This window comes from Danio aesculapii, chromosome 11 (genome assembly GCF_903798145.1).
Source record: "Danio aesculapii chromosome 11, fDanAes4.1, whole genome shotgun sequence".
Lineage (NCBI taxonomy): Eukaryota > Metazoa > Chordata > Actinopteri > Cypriniformes > Danionidae > Danio > Danio aesculapii.
Genome location: NC_079445.1, coordinates 21,480,581 through 21,498,605, shown reverse-complemented (window position 1 = coordinate 21,498,605; position 18,025 = coordinate 21,480,581). Strand labels below are relative to the sequence as shown.

General features: G+C 35.8%; 1 protein-coding gene across 1 annotated transcript in view; it reads left to right on the top strand.

Annotated features, from left to right (window-relative positions):
• mapkapk2a (MAPK activated protein kinase 2a) overlaps positions 1-18,025 on the top strand; it is a 46,897-nt gene that overhangs the window by 18,806 nt on the left and 10,066 nt on the right. The window contains exon 2 of the mRNA XM_056468157.1: positions 13,706-13,845. Coding sequence (XP_056324132.1) covers positions 13,706-13,845 — 140 coding nt within the window. The remainder of the gene's footprint in view (positions 1-13,705; positions 13,846-18,025) is intronic.

The following is an 18,025-nucleotide window of genomic DNA, read 5'->3' as shown; positions in this document are numbered from 1 at the left end:
ATAAATTGATACGTAGTTTAATAAATAATATAAATACTCGTTAACTATCAATCACAGCTGTATCCCTTCTAGCAACAACCGCAGGAGAGATCCAAGCTGCTGGATTTACGTCATGTTTGTTTAGATTTTTTTCTGAAATACATAAAGGTAAGCAACAGTTTCTGTGAGAGGAATATAAAAATATTCTAGTAACATAAACCGTGTATCTTATGTGAACAAAGCACATTGTCTAGTTATATCAAAATTAATTATTGGTCTCCATAGACATCCACGTGTGTTTTACACACCTTAAATTGTATGTTCAGCTTGTACTTATGTGTATTTGAATGTCTGAAACCTAAAACAAATGTTTTTTTGTTTGAAAGCATGTATAAATTTTGATTTATGACAAGTGCTGGGCACTTCTTTCTGTGCCTCAGTGCACGCCCTCAGATCTGAATTTTGGTTAGTGACGTGCAGTGAATGTTCGGTTCACACCGGTGTGATCATGTGCTTCATGGACCACCCAAGCCTGATCAAACTGGTGTGATCATTTGTGTGAAAGGGTTAACAACCACAATTTATTGCTTTTGTTATACTTCAAATAAAATTTAGAATGGATACAGTATAATTAATAATAAAATAGTAAATCTATAAAACGGCAAAAGCAGAAAACTTACAGCCGAATTTGAAAATAAAATGACTAAATGTTTTTGTCTTTTGTTGTTTTATTGATTGATTAATTATTAATGATACAGACACTGATGATCTAATGCACAAATCTTATTATATTACATTTCAGTTTGTAATCAACTTTTTTTATTTATTTTTTTTCTCGCTTAATCTACAATCTACTGTTTGCTTGAAAACAAAAATTATAGAATAATTTTGCATATGTGACCATTCGAGTGCTAGGAAACAGAACTGAATTCAGGATTGCACTCAGTCTGAAAGAGGAGGCACTTTGTGTATGTACTTCAGCCAGCACAAGTAATGAATTGAGGGTTTTTTTCACAGCTTTTTGGCCTTGATAACTCTCTCTTTAACATCAGCACATCCTGTACTTTTTCTCATTTTTTTGTATAGATACGTGAAATGATCCATACATTGCGTCCTTTTAAAAGAAAAAAAACACTTTTTTTTTTCTCTCGCCACTCTTCTCCACAAGTTAAAGATGAGCAAATGATGTGGGTCGCTTGTCATGAACTGTGGGTCCTGGTTTGAATCATGGGTGGGTTGACTGCCATTCAGTTTACTTTACTGCAAAGGTACATTTATTCATACATTTACATTTTTTGAAGTGTGGTCTCAGTAGACATTGAGCATGTCACATTTGAATGATTTGATTGTATTCTATCATAGAAAGTCAGTGTGCTGTTTACTTTTGTCTTTTTGATCAAGCTTTTGAAGGTCAGATCTCACAAAACGAAGCTAAATTCACTGTGCACTTCCTCTCACATGCTTGTGTTTCCAATCTCCAGTGTTTGCAGGAGTATAAATGGAAGTTAATGGTGTGCTCTTTGGTGACATCACTTTGACTTTGATTTAAGCTAGGGGATTGCAACCTCTTTCACTTTGGGACCCACCTCCTTTTCCGATCAATATTTGAAGGCCCATCTGCTTGTAATTTTTATTACAAGTGTTAAAAAAACAACCAAAAAAACCAAACATATGTTTTACCTATGCTATTAATCTTGTATTTTTATACTGCATTTTTAAATAACAAAATATATATTTTTAATATTATTTCAAAACACACACAGATTTGTAGCTGCTGATTTCTTTACTTTAGTCATTCTTTACCATTACAGAGTACTTATTCTTAGGGTGTACTCATTAGGCACGGGTGCCTTGAATGTGCCAGGTGCGGTTGTCCCCCTTCCCCTCTCCCCTGACGACCTGTACTCACAATGCATTTTACCTTCCGAGCTGGAGCATACTCATGTCACCGATGATGCAACTGCTCAGTTTTAACAGGAAGAGAAGCACCCTCGCTCTGGACAGTGGTTATTGCCCTAGTTATATCGTTTTGTATTATTTTTAGTCATTTAGGATGCGATGACACAGTCAAATATTTTGCAGAACAGACCCACCACTTTTGACACTCAAATTTTCATGAAAGTCATCGTGCTGCTGGTATTAGGAAGTTTGTTTAAGGTTCAGCTGACGTGCAGCCAGACGTTTGCATCTTTAATAAATCATGACAGTTCGCGTTCGTTGAAAAGTTAGAATGATTAATGAATTCATATGAAATGGTGCCTTAAAACGGACGTCATGTCTTCAGTTTCACGCGCCCAGAACAGTCACAATTGTCAAACAAATCAGGAAATAAGTGTCAAATGCACCCAGGCACGGTACGGATAGCCTAATGTGAGTACACTCTTAAATAACACATGAGCGGGCTACAGATGACAGAAGTCCAGCAGTCACATTGAACTGGACTGACTGATTATCTACTATTCATATTCTTTAAAAAAGTGTAAAAAATACTGTAAATCTGTTGAAACACAAGGATCTGAAGGGGGTTTGGGTTTGCAGCTGGATATTATTGGGAGATTGTTGACAGAAACCATGAACAGCTCCACCAGAGCGTATCTGATGGTCATGCAGAAACACTAAGTTTATTTAAAGTTATCTTGCGGCCCACCGATTGAGGATCCTTGATTTAAGCAATGTGATGTGGTATGAGGTGATCATTCTGTGGCACTTCTGAGGTGTTAAGAAGCCCAAGTTGCTCTGAGGGCAGCCTTCAGCTCTTCTGCGGTGTTGGGTCTGGTTTCTTGCGTCTTCCTCTTCAGAATACCTCAGATTATCTGAGTTTTAGGTCAGGCAAGCTTGCTGGCCAATTGAGTACAGGGAAACTATGGCCCTATACCTATGGTCCTACATTTTCTATTTTTTTTTTTATTTTATTTTTTTTCTACCGATATTATTGCGTTTTTTCATTTTTTTTTTTTTAATTTACAAATTAATTCAAGCTTTTAAGCTGATTTTAATTTAATTCATGCTTTAGCTCAATCTTTAAGCTGTGGCAACAATTCTGTAACAGCTCTTAAAAATGACCTGTTTTTGTTTGGCGTCTGTGACTTTGAAACCAAAATATTCCCATATCCCAAACGCTGTTTTTCTTTATTAATTTATCTATTAATGCTTCTGAAGCAGCAGACGCCATAACCCCACTTGTCAGCTCTTTCCTGTTTGTTTTGTTTTCTTTTTTTAAATTGTGGGCGTAGTTCACCTGCGCAATTCTGATTGGGCAGAATGAAAGTGTGCTCATTCAATTGTCTAGTTATAAAACCTCGGTCAGATCACACAATTTTGACAAGGTTTCCAACTGGATGTTGTGATTCAATTGTTTCTCCTCATGTTATGAGGCATAGTTCATGACAACCGATACCGTTTTGTGACTAATCGCAACGTTTCAAATTGCAATTCCATTTCGATTAATCGCACATCCCAATTAAGCACACATATTACTTTTCAAGTTTAAATGCAAGAGTTTTGTTGAGAGAACTGACTCAGTGATGGAAAACTGCTGTAGGGAATTCATATAACAGTGCATATATAATGTACTGGGGTTCATTGAACATTATCACTGATTTATAATGGGAGTTTTTGTGACGCTTCATTAGTTTTAGAATAAGCGTTTTGTTTCAAGAGTTAATGCTAATAAAATGTTTCATTTTGCTTTTCAAAATTTGCAGATATTTCAGATATTTTCCTTTTTACAGTATTAGCGCATTCAAATACAGTTTCCACTCTAAAAACCTTGCAACAATCTTGTGAATGAGTCTTGTTCTACCAAGTTAATTTGTCATTCATTGCCTGCGGTGACCAAAAGTGCTTTTGTGGGTTACCAGATGACATGTTGTTTCGGCAGCAAGGAAGAGAGTTCTAGATGTTCACTTTCCGAAGCTTTTCATGAGAGCACAAACCAGAGTGTGCCCGTAAATCCCTTGTACGTCATAGGAAGTAAAGGAAGCGGTAACCCATAAATAATAATATAAATTATACTAACTGGTGGACATGTTTTGCAATGGGATGAGAATGAATCTATGATGTGTGGTAAACAGTCCTGAACAAATAAGAGGAGGTATATTGTGATGTCTTTGTTATTATATGTCAGACAAAGCTTCTTTTGAGTTAAGTCAGAGGGGTCACTGGCAGATGTCTTTAATCAGATCAAGACACTTTGACACAAACATGTTTACTCTGACATGTGGATGGCCAGTCATCACAATGAGCTATAGTCTGTCATGTCTCTCACACACGTTCTCCAAACACATCGCCGGACACAAAGACTGTTTAATAGTAAAGTAGCTTACAGGCTGTTGTGTGATCAGTCTTTAAACAGAAGCAGGTGGAAGATGCTGGCCCTCCACCTCCAGCCCTCCCTTCCATCCTCTAGAAACCCCTCACCCCGCTCTTTTGTGTGCATGCGGAGGGGATCTTTTGTACTGGGCCTCAGGAAGGTGAATGGGCCACATCTGCCATTCTCCCACTGAGCGGGTGAAGGAAAAACACTGATAACAGATGGACATAATTTTCCTGCATATCCGCTGGTATTAGACAGCAGCACTTTGTGGTGGCAGAGGTGTTTGAAGTATAAACACAGTGATGATGAACTAACTCAGCATTTTAGGATGTTTGAAGTGACCTTGTTTATTATATTGTGGATATAGTGTACACGCTTAACAGTACAGAGATGTGAGTGATTGATCAGCATAATGCAATAGAAGATTCCAGCTTACATTATGTTTTAGTGACAATAACATATCATGGAACCCAACTAGAGTTGTTTTTAGCATCTGTTGTTGGATTATATAGACGTAACACATGAACTTCCTCTCCAGAGCTGCCCTAAAAAAGTCGCTTTTTCAGCAATGTGCGAAATAAATAAATTTTGAAGAACCTGGATAAATTGGCAAAATATGTAACCAAAGTGCAGACCCGCTGTCTGTGTGGTCTTAAAAAGTCTTAAGTCGTCGTCAATAGCCTAGTGCAGGGATGTCAAACTCAGTTCCTGGAGGCCGCAGCCCTGTACAGTTTAGTTCCAGCCCTGCTTCAACACACGTAGGTTTCAAACAAGACTGAAAGACTTAATTAGTTTGATCAGCTGTGTTTAATTAATCAGCTGGGTTGGAATTAAACTGTGCAGGGCTGCCGCCCATCAGGAATTAAGATTGACATCTCTGGCCTAGTGGTTCTGTTCGCTGATATATAATGGCCCGTTTCCACTGAGTGGTACGGTTCGGTTTGGTATGCTTTTATAGGCGTTTCCACTGTCAAAACGTGTACTGAACCATACCGTACCACTTTTTCGGCACCCTTTCAGAAGGGTACCAAACACGAAAAAGGGTACCAAAAGGCGGAGCTAGACGCGCAGCTGAACGCTATTGGTTTACAGAGATACGTCACTCGCTTATGCCACAAGCCAGAATGAAAACAAAATACCCGCCATGTTTGAAATACACAGCTGACGAGCCGAGACATTACAGCGGAATGATATATACATATAATAACGAGCCATGGCCGATCTGGGCTCAAACAAACCTTGTCGTCGACTTGACAAACAGCCACAAAGCCATGGAGTAGAGCAGAATCTACCCTGTGCCTCGTAGTTTTTTATGAGGCAGTCTGTCGTGCGAGCAGTTTCGCTTTCTTCCTTGCGTTTTCCATGCTTCTGTATCTGAAATAACAAACTTCTTGAGATGATGATAATAACCTGCGCTTGATTATTGACATGCTTTTGAAACCCAATCCTGTCAGACACTGACAAACGCGAGAGTGAAGCGCGAAAAAGCAAAGAAGAAGCCGGAAAAAAGGAGCACATTATTTTTCAGCAACAAACTGCCATGTATAACTATTATCTTCAACTTTTGGACTATTATGAACTGGGAATGATGGAATTACTCTCTAACAGAGGCTGCATGTGCTGCTGAAGATTACAGACACAGATAAGAGGTTTTCACTGACTGTGGGCTATATTTTGTGTTGTTTTTTAACCTAAATACAGACGAAATGTCTGCTGTTTGTAGTTCTTCTGTAGTTGGTAACATATCGGAGACTGTATAGGGTGGTATGAGTTTATATATGTTCATTTATTTAGTTCTTTAATATAATTACAGACGTTACAGTAGGCTATTTTGCACTGTCATTGATCTGCAGTTATAATCAACTTGTTCATAGAAAAGTTAGTAATAAAGATTTCTACACACGTATTTATGTGTATAAAGCATCTGTTTTGTGAGAAGTGCTTTTCATATGATATGTAAGTGACCTGTACAGCTTTACTGTAGACATTTATTCGAGCGAGAATGACGTCGACTGAAACTTTGTCATACACCACGCCCACCAAAAGGGTACCTTTGGCAGTGGAAACGCAAGCCTGATAAAGATGACCCGTACTGTACCAGTCAGTGGAAACGAGCGATAACAGAGACTTGCTCACGGCAACCTGAGTTCGATTACCGGCTCGAGGTTCTTTGCCGATCCTTTCCCTCTCTCTGCTCCCATTGCTTTCCTGTCTGAAATCTCTACTGTCCTATCATATTAAAAGTGAAAGTGTGCAGCTGTTTATTTGTAAACAGGGACGGAAACTCCTGTGTTTGAATTATATTTTGCTCAAAAAATGTTTAATAAAGTTTTAGTATAACATATCAGATATATATCCTATACCGTCATTCCTCCTAAAGATACTGGGAAATGATTTTTTGCCCATATCGCCCAGCACTACGTTTAGCCTTGTGTAAGTCTGAAAAGTCATTCATTATGGTCTTAAAATGGTCTTTTAACCTCTTAAAGTCAGGTGCTATTCTGGCCTTTCCACCTGGATTTCGCCTGCCCAAATTTAAGAGCTTACCAAATACCAAGTTTGGTATTATTTTCAAGAAAACTCTTTGAATTTTCGTAAAACATTTTTGACAGTGATTTAAAACAATTGTATATGTTGTCTGTTATAATAAACCCCTCCAAAAAAAAAGAGTTTTTTTTCTTTCTTTTTTTTTTTTTTTGGTGTGTAAACTCAGATTTGGTTCTGTGTGGTCTAGGTTGCTGTAATTAATTTAGGTGGTTTCTGCAAATGTCAGTAATCATAGGAAAAAAGAAAAATGTCTTGATCAAAATCTATGCAAAAGTTATTCAATTCCAGCTTATGAGAGAACGGAACCACTTATGGGGGTATTGGGCCAGTACAATTATTATTATTATTATTATTATTATTATTATTATTATTATTATTATTATTATTATTATTAATAATAATATATTTAGAGTTTTAATTCCACAATTTCTCTCCATGTTTTTCATCTTAACTGCTATAAATCATTATTTGTAGGCTTCCTATAAAATGTATTTTGTTTAATACATTTCATTACTTAAATTAATTGGAAATTATTTTTACTAAAACATGTTTGTCTCAAGTTGTTTCAAACCTGAATGATTTTTCCTTTATTATTAATTCTTTTTTGGAGAAATTGTCTATTTCTTATTTCGATTTCTGAAAATTTTGACTTATCAGGTCCAAAGCTACATTGCTTTTAATTAAAATTTCATCGTATTGGCCTGAAAAAGTAATTCTTGGTTCAATTCTTTGTAAGTTATGATACATTTTAAGTTTCATTTTAGCTGGTTTATACATTTTGATCATCAAGATGTTACATGTTAACACTGAGGTCAGGTATTTGTTGAACTAACATACCTGGAAATGTTGACGCACACAAGCAGATGCATGAAGAATATAGATTACCTGTGCTTTCTGAATTCTATCGCTTTATGTAAACATATTTGGTAAGCAGTGCTGAACTAAACTCAAATGACTTTGAAAGCAAAAGTAATTTAGATTACAAGTGAACCTATTATAAATTATAAAAATACCATGATGAGTTCTGTGTGTTTATTCTAAACATTGTGCCCATGTGACGCTGTTGGTGTCACGTTTATTTGTGTTTGTGTATGTTGAAGTCTAAGCTGGTTGTTGTTTGCTGTCAGGACGTTAGCAGGATATCAAGGGTGCTTTGGGGTTTGGCAGTGAAATTGGAGCACACTCTGCCCCGCCACATGTTTCATTGGAGAAAACCAACACCCTCCCCCCTCGCACGACACCACACTTGACGCCACCCCTTCTCTCATATCCCCCTTCATATGCAAAACAAAGCTCGTGCCACCTGCCATATGTCTTTTCCGTCCTGTCACTCAAAATGATACATGCCAGATTTGTTAATGACATTTAATATCTTAGTCACTAGAGTCTAATATAGATGTTCCAGTTGCATTCAGTCTGGACAGGTGGCTGCCCTTCAAATCTGTTTCTGTGACGCAAGCTACATGCACCTAGTGCACCTTCAGACCCTTTATGACGCACTTCCTTCCACCGTTCCTTTATTTGCGCAATCACGGCTTGCATACTCTTTAACTTGACTCCATGGCAATGCAATGTTAAATAGTAGTCTTCACAAATGATTTAACAAGCCTTTAGAAGCCAACTTGCGTCAATGTTATTGTATTTATATCAATAGTGTTATAGTGGGAGTAGCTGTTAAAAACAGTGTTACTTATTTTTTAGTGGACTGTTCGTCTTTTATGTCTGCTTAAGTCACCTCTCACTTGTAGCGTTTAAGGGAAATTTTGTTGTTTGTGATATTTCAAGCATTTTTTTGGTCTTCACAAAAAGTGGGCGATAGACCAGTGATGGCAATAATTAGTCTCGTCAGCTCCGCGTATAATTACATGTGTCGCTTGAACAATGAAATGTCTCACCTTACCAGACCGAGCTTTATTTCAGATCTGGATACAATACCTAAAGTGTTTTCAGAAACCTGGCACCGTTTCTTGTCTTGCATAAGCTCAGCACAGTCTGTGTATGGCTCTCTGAAATGTTACAAGGTTTGTAGTTAATTAAAAACAGCCACATGTCGTGATTTCTGGTTGGAACTGGATTCTTATTAATCTCTCTTAGGACAAGTCTTTTAGACAGGAGAGCTACACACGGTATCCTTCACCCATCATATTTTCTTTTAAATTAGCATAAGTGAATCATTGTTTTCATCATCAAGATGCTACATTATTTTAATCCAAAATTCATGTCGGTTTATTGATGTCATTAATATCATATAATTATACTTTGAACATAATATTTTTAGTGCAGATAAACCTATTGTTTATGCACTCATGTTTTCAATCTTTGTAGATATAAATATTTTGTTATATAAAATATAATATAATATTAATTTAGTCACGGATTGGACCATTTTTGGATGAGCAAAAAGGGCTGGAGACAAATGTAATTTGTTTTCCATTTATTACAAAAACAGCACTGCAAGAAACTTTTGGTTTTAACAAACAGAACTTAGAACCTGTAATTTTATTAAAAATAAAAATGAAGAAATAATCAGTTACTTCTACTGTTGTTGATAACGCTAAATGTATAAATCTAATGTTATAATTTGTACAACCAATATAGATTTTTAGTCTCATATTCAATAAAAGATTCTGTTATTCACTCATAGAACTTCGTTTCATTGCTATATGTATTAATTGTGATGAATTGTTCAGTGGCATATTTTTGATGGCTTGTTGTAAATGTAATTGCTGCCTATAACTTTCCTTTTTGAGTGTTGTTAAATGCATATGACAGTGATTTAAATCTTTACCTCAAACATCAGTGGTTTTATCTAAACTATAAACTGTTATCCCAGTATTTCTATGTTATTTGACTGTTTGCTACTTCATAACTAACTCAAAAGACTAAACAATGAATGAATCTCTATCTTGATTTCTGTGATTTTCAAACACAGATTTGAATGCAGTAATTCGAAGGATTAATAAACCTATGCAAATCAACGTCATTTATTATTTATTGAGTGGGTTTGAGATCCAGATCTTTTAATGATTAATCGTGCAGCTTACACTGAATGCATTAATGCAGGCTAAACATGTAGTAACAGAAAACACCTTTAATAACCTAAGAAACCCACCACATCCCGAATAACCTACCACAACTTTTTAGAGGTGATCTCTCTGTGATCGTTACAAATTTAGCATTAATCAATCTACAAGTTAAAAAGAGTCAAAATTATTGGCCTAATTCGAGGGTCTTGTGTATTCCGAATTGTGGGTTGATTCGTACGAATCACGGCTCAACTGCGATCCGTTACACCCCTAGTTAGAAGTCATGAGGAATCGAGATAAGATGATTTCAGTAAATGAAATATTGTGTGATCCTAAATTCTATAGTAGTAGTAGTAGTAATAATAATAATAATAATAATAATAATAATAATAATAATAATAATAATAATAATAAAAGCAAGGTTTTGTCTCACCCTTTTAAACATCAAATAAGCTTTATCATAGCGAGAATCTAGACTTCATATTTAAGTAGCCATTACAAAAAATAAAGGTCTTGTTATATGTAGCTTAAAATACCATCAAATGTCAAAACATTTATTATGGTTTTTGAAATGACAGTAGTTGAAGTAAAAGTGGAGTCATTCAGGTTTGTCGAGTTGAGGCTAGGAACAACAAAATCGCTTGTTCTGCTGTGCATTTGTGAAATGCCACCTTGAGGTCTTTGGTGAGAGAGGAGCTTTGTCCTTGCTGGTGTCTGTTGTGCTGTATGTGGGTGACATTAGATGTGTCTGCATTGTCACAGTTTTGCTTTTCTTTGTTTACATTTGTGATACCCAGCTTTTCACATTGATGAAGTTTGGTCTGGATCACATTCATGTATATTTGGCTAGAGGCACACAAAAGTTCTGATTTATCTCTGCTGTTTAGACCCTGTAGGCTGGTGTGAGTACATGAAATTTCACAGGGTTGATGTGGGCTGTGTGTGAAGAGAGGAATCCTGAGACCTCTAAGCTGGCTATCAGGACACGAGTGAACGTCTAACATCGAACCCCCCCCCCCAAAGGCATTCTTTCCAGTGCTTGTCATACATATCTGTGTGCTGCAGGACAGCATGCCTTTAATAGTGGCCTACTGTTTGTGTGTTTTCAGGAGGGAAGAACATATCTGGATTTAAATGAATTATATGTTTAACACTTCAGTTTTCAGCATTCATGTGCTTTTTATACTCAGTGAATTATGTGTTTTGTGTGATCGGAATGTATCATCTATGATCGGAAGCATCAGTTGTTCAGATTCCATTCAGAATCTTTCTCTTACTTGCTCAACATAATTTTTTAAAAAAATGCACAAATACTGTTGAATTGGCAAACTGATCTTATGCAGACTACAAGTGAGCAGTTATGCAGGCAAATGCAATGAATGTTGATGGTAACTACAATTTTGATTTGTAATCAGCCAACTATGACTTTGGTCATATGGTTTTATGCTGCGCTTGTCACAGTACATTGCAAAATAATAAAATGCTGGATGCATTCAGCCAGTGTTAAAACAAATGCTTTTTTACCACTACATCCATTTTTATTTAATTTGTATATATATATTTTTTAGACCAGGGATGTTCAGTCCTGTCCTGGTTAGTTTCGCTCCTTCCCCTCTCTGGCACTCTGGGACTAAGTTTGGGCATACACTGGGCATTTGTTTGTGTCCTATTTTAAGCCAAATTCTGACTCGTGCAACCTTTGAACTGTTATTCCTGAACTGATTTTTTTGAAACTGTTATTTTTGAACCGATGAAGCTCCGCTCAATCTATTGGTTAATAAGCATGTCACACAAAGAGGACTGTCATGCTTTTGCTCTGGGACGGAAATGTGTCTTAATATATTTAGAACCCCCATAACATCCTAAAATCAAGATTATTAAAAAAAAAAGTCTGCACTGCTCTATTCACTTTATGCTCCAGATATCTCTTTCAGCAAGTTGAAAGAAGGTTATTTATTATTACAGCTAATCCATAGATGCTGCCATCAGTGACATTTCCATCTGTTCTAGGGATTTTGAGTCTATATTTGACATTTACAAAGACGGAATGCTCTTACCACTTATAAAACTGCTTCGTTTTCCAGGGTTGTGAAATAGAAGTTGGTTGTTTAAATGCAAGTGGCTCTATTTTGCAACATTTATGGTAGTATATTTTTAAAAGGACAACTTTATAAAACTTATAATGAATGGGCATTTATGTATTTTCTCAGAATGTTTATGTTTGGGCAAAATGATGGCCTATTTGATTTCAGTTAAATACCAAAAAGTGGGATATGTGGAAATGGCTTCCAAAGGCATATAATATGTCACTCATGTCACATTTGAAAAGATTTGTATAATTAAACAGAGTACAGTACATGGTGTATGGTACTCTCACATCTAATTGATATCACTATAATCTCATTGAAGCATAGTAGACTACACTGTTTAAAAAATCTGTGAAATAATGGCAGCTGTGATGGTCCGTGAGAAAGTGGTATGATGAACCTGAAGCTCATCGTAAACTTATAAACAGACATGCAAATATATAGAAGCTGCTCAGTGTCATTCACACAACAGCTAACACTCACAAAATTAAAATAATGCAATAAACATTATTTATCAACATTATACATTAGGAAAAACTCTAATATACGTCACTGATGAGAAAAGAAAACGAACTAAAGAGGAAAGTCATAGTAAAGTCAATAAAGATACATCAAAAGTGTCCAGGTGTATTCTGGGAAAGTCCATTTTTGGTTATTAACCATATTTTTAAGGAAATTTACTTAAAATCCTACAGTAAAAATCTGTAACCTGGTTTAAAGTTTTTTTAAACATTGTAATTACCGTTAATTTCTTACAATGTAGAATCTGATCAAATTAGAAAGAGTCATTGGATACTTTGACTTTTGTGTAAATAAATCACCCAATCTCTTCCCTTATATACACTAATCATTCATAAAAACAAGTGCTATGATTGAAAATAAGACCAGGTTTTTGTTACTTGGCTAAGTACTAATGCTGTAAATATGCCAATTTAAGGCATTGATTCACAGACTAAACTGTAAAGCATACACCAGCCCAAGAGTATAGAATTTAAAATGGCAATGATTCAATGTTGCCCATAGAGGGAGGCAAAACTCTAGAAACAGTAAATCACTTCCACTTCCCGCTGCCACTTAATGTTGCTCTCCTGCATTTGCTAGATCTAGAAGGTATCTTATGAATGTTAGTATTTGTTTTATTCTATAAAGGTCTATAACATTTTCTCCAAATTACAAATAATCAGGATCTTTTCTTTTTGTTGTGATCAACAGTCAAATTTCTCCAAATATTGATTTCTTAAAAGAATAGTTAAATTCTGTCATCATTTACTTGCCTTACACTTGTTCCAAACCTTCATGATTTTCTTTCGTCTGTTGAACACAAGAGAACATATTTTGAACAAAGCTGGAAACCTGTGTCCATTGTATTTGTTCTTCCTACTTCCTATGGAAGTCATTGGTTACTGGATTTCAGTTTTGCCTAAATATTTTCTTTTAAGTTTAACAGAAGAAAGAAACTTTATAAAATAAACGTTTGAAACCGCTTAAGGGTGAATCAATTGAATAAATGTTCATTTTTGGGAAGAACCATCCCTTCATTGGTATTGAGTGTCTAAAAATAAAAAATGTAAATATGTAAAACCTTTCATTTAATTTTTTTTAGAAATGCTCTAAATTTCCTTTTTTTTTCTCATTCATGATCTTTTGTGATTTTATTCTGTTAATAAATGCTTTGCCATAAACGTTAATGCTGTGAATATGATCATTGCCATGGCTACTTTACTGAGCTGCTTTTTCATCCTGTCTTTCAGATGCTTCACGACTGCCCAAAAGCTAGACGAGAGGTGGAGCTGCACTGGCGGGCCTCGTCCTGTACCCATATCGTCAAAATTATTGACGTCTATGAGAATCTCTACCAAAACAGGAAGTGCCTTCTTATTGTAATGGAGTGGTGAGTCATCATCACCTTCTGTATCTTCAGTACAGACATCAAAATGCCATTTTTTTTTATGTTCATTGGTTTACTTCCTTTTTCAAACGGCTTTCCATTTTATAAGCAATTTGCAATTCTGTGAATGATCCTTCCATTCAAAAACATTACACCTTTAGCAAACCTAGATTAGATTCTTTGCTCCATGGTAACTTCTTTTCAGTTTTATTATCTGGTTTCATCTTTATTTACTTTATCATATCGTCTTGGTAATGTACAACTAGATGTAAAACTATGTGGCCAGTTTAAATGCCAGTGATTTAAGTTAAAGTATACCAGAAATGTGAGTTAAAGAATGTGAGACACAGTGTTTTATATAAAGATGTCATCATTATGGGAAGGTGATATTGAATCAATTTTGCTGTTTCATTGCTGACATTTGGCCAATTACAATTGGAGTAGACGTTTTATGAGCAACATAATGACTTGACATTTGTATCATGATCGCATTTTGTTTGTATGTCCTGATTTGCATTGTCATGAAGACCTTGATTCATTTAGATACTCTTTTACACAGCCCCTCAAGTCATTTGTAATGTTTTGCTGAGGTTTCAGTGCCTCATATGTGTAAATAGTTTACCAGCAGGTGTTTGGATGTTATTTACGGTAAAGCGCGAATACACCTATGTACCCCTTTCATGTTGGAGTGAATTGAAAAGTCCCCTGTCTGATGACGTACCACACCAGGGTGGTGACCTCTCCTTCATATAGGCTATGTATAGTTGCGTAATCAGATGCTGCTTTTTTTCCCACACTTCAAACATGAATACTACTTGGAACCTCTTCTTGCCAGCAAGGTAGCAGAAGACAGGTTGCTTCATTGGGACAGTCCCTGCTGCAATCAGAATGCTAGTTGCGTGATTGCGGGCTCTTGTATTTTGACGCAAAATAATAATGTTTTGGTTAAGTCTGCAATAGACTACCTAAATTGTAAACTACTGGTTTGATTTAGAGTTCAGGTACTGCTTTGAAAGTGGAAAGTGTCATGTTTCCACAGCTATCTATAGATTTGTTATTAACTGTAACACTCAGTGGAATTTGCCAACTCTAACATTGTTTTTGATTTTTACATATAAACCCAGAATGCTTTGAAATAATTTGAAAGAGGTCATGTGATACTATTTTCTTGGCTGTTTCTTAATGTGCGTTCAACAGCGATCTTGCATTCTCGTGTAACTTCATCCTCAATTGCCAAAGTTTTCAGTTCCAAAACTTAAGACTGCAAGAACGGAGGACGCGTGAAAGTTCCTGGATGTGTTCTTGATATCAAGGACACATCGATGCAGACTCTATTGAAGTCCCAGAATTCATTGTGCCCTAATAAAGGAGGCCTATGCGTTTTCAATTGACTGTAATTGAATAAAATATTCTTAAGAAAGCAATATGTGTTTTTTGGAAGTGTACTTGCATTGTGATGCAATTATATTGTCATTCTGGCATTATGTAATGAGTGACGTACAAATGGTCTTAAAATTATAATAATATCATTTATTGCAATTATTTTGGTGCAATATATTGTACAACAGAAAATAGATACCATGATGGGCTTTTCTATGATACATTTATTTATAAAATAAAATTTGGCTTTGTCCAGATTTGCCTGTATTTTATTAAAATAAACACACAGGCATTATTACACCCTTTAGACTTTAATAGGAATATCGCTGGTGCCATCATTGCAACACATAGAAACTAGTTTGCCTGTTTCTCATTTAGAATGCAGAGAACAGACAGTCTTGCCAGGTTACCAAGAATGAACTCTGAAGGATGCGTGAACACAGAACTCTGATGCTTTTAAGAATGGAGAAGCTCATGCCATTTCTGCTCTTGTGATGACCCTCGCCCCCATCTTTTTTTTTTTTTTAAATGCCATTCTGGCTATCTGTGCCTGTCTGCCAGATATAAAAAATGTTTTAAACACATTCATCCTTTAGAGAAAGTAGTTATTGTTTGCATTAATGCTTGATCTAATCCACCTGCGATCTTTGCATCACTGTTATAAATCTTTCATAAATGTTGTGGTTAAAACATCTGACAAAAAAATCCTGAAAAGCAACACTCTTTTTCTGAAAAATCCAGATTGCTCTGATTTGTCAGACAAAAATTGGCCAAACAAACACCTCCATCGTGATTTTCTGCTTTAAGACTTTTGGGTTGCTAAATTTTAGGGCGCTTTCACACCTAGACATCTGTTTCGGAACCTGTCTCGATTGCCCAGTGAACCTGTCTCGATTGCCCAGGTTCATTTGGCATATGTGAATCCAGTAATCGTGCTCTGATCTACGACAAAGCAACGGTCTGAGATCGTCTGAATAAGGTGGTCTTGGCTCGATTGAAACAAACTCTGGAGCGGATCGATTGTAGTGACAAACCAGTATGATCCAACAAACTAGCGAACCAGGATATATAACAGTGTATTATGGATATTTAATAGGCATATAAGGCTAAATGAAAAGAGAATTATGAGTAGGGTGCAATGTCATCCTTCCTATTGGTAAATGTTTCATTTCAAGTACTTTATATTTGGTAATGATGTCTGTGGGTGTCACCATTCTAAATTAAAGTGCAACTTTTCGCTCGTGTCTTATTGCTTATCGTCATAATTAAAAATAAGGACATATGACAGCTGAGCTCTGAAAAATAAACTGCGTAACTCTTACCAATGTGACAAGAGTTTACTCGCATGTGTCTTGTTTTGGTCCGTTTAGAAACGTTATCATGTGAAAGTGAACCGCATAAAGAACAAAGTGCAACATTGTAACAATTTTAATCCCCTTTTTGAAACAAAACAATCGATCTACAGGTGTGAAAGCACCCTTAATCGAAATTTTAACTGCTGAATCTTTCAGAGATAACACATTAGACTAAAGACTAGCATTCTTTTAATGGCAATATCCTTTGGTGGGCATTATGAATTAGATGTAATATTGTGATGGATTTTGTACATATGAGATTTGCACATGGAGCTTCTTGGATGAGTCTGAGTCCCTGTTTGCTTGAAAGATTAAATCATTTTGTAGCATATTGAAGTTTACAATACAGTTATGTTCATTTCATTATGTGTTTGCTATGTAAAAGGTAATAGAAATACTAATATAATAAACATTATAGTGACTGTAGGTTATAGGAAAATAGCAAAAGTACTGATGCAGCACTAAAATGTATTCAAGTGAAAGTACACTTTTTAAATAGTAATTTGAATATTGGTAATTAGTTACTTTTTACACCACATGTTATATATACCATTAAACTAGGGTATACAATATACTCTAGTATAGCATTTCTAGAAAGTGAATGTGATTCTCGTAAGATGCAGTCTAACATCAAAGCAAGCTAAATGACCGCATATATGCACATGTACTGTATATCTCCCTTGAGCTTGAACTGAATGCATACTATTTGCACGGCAGAGCATTATTTGGCACTAGTTTTATGCTGAGTATTCTCTTCTGTATGTTAATGTATGTCACTATCTTGTCTAGTTTCAACATGATTTGGCCAGTTGAAAAGAGTGGTTTCACTAAAACATCAAAGTGATGTGCTTTGAACCTGAATTCGCACACCTTGATTGTATCAGATATGATGATGTGAGGAGCAGAAATCACACCTTCCTGTTTCCATTTCTTTGATTTGACTTCCCTTGGTGCGTCACATGAGCTGACTCGAACATTTTCTTTACCGATCGTTTTGTAAAGTCAGACCTGTCACCATTGCTCATCAGCAGATATGAGTTTATGTGAACTTCTAGGCTTTTAGGAAAGGATTCATTTTTTTTTTTTTTTTACTCAACTTTTTTTGTTCTAAGATGGTTGAAAGTGTTTAATGAGTGGATTTTATCTTTAGATTTCAGGGACATTCATAATTTTCAAATCTTTTGTTGAAAATGACAGTTTTCTGGAGAATAGTTGTGTGTCAGTTAGCACTTGGCTATATACTTACTAGCTACATCATTAGGCACACCTCTTCAGTTGGTTCTTTACTCTGTCCCTGCACTTTTTTTTTTTTTTTAGTTGACAGCCACCACCAGCATTTCTGAAGATTTTCACCTCAATTTGACGACCCTTAAGATATTTTTGCTGTGAATATGACCTTACAGTGCTTCCCACAAATAGACTTTAGTTGGGCGGGCCTCCCAGGTATA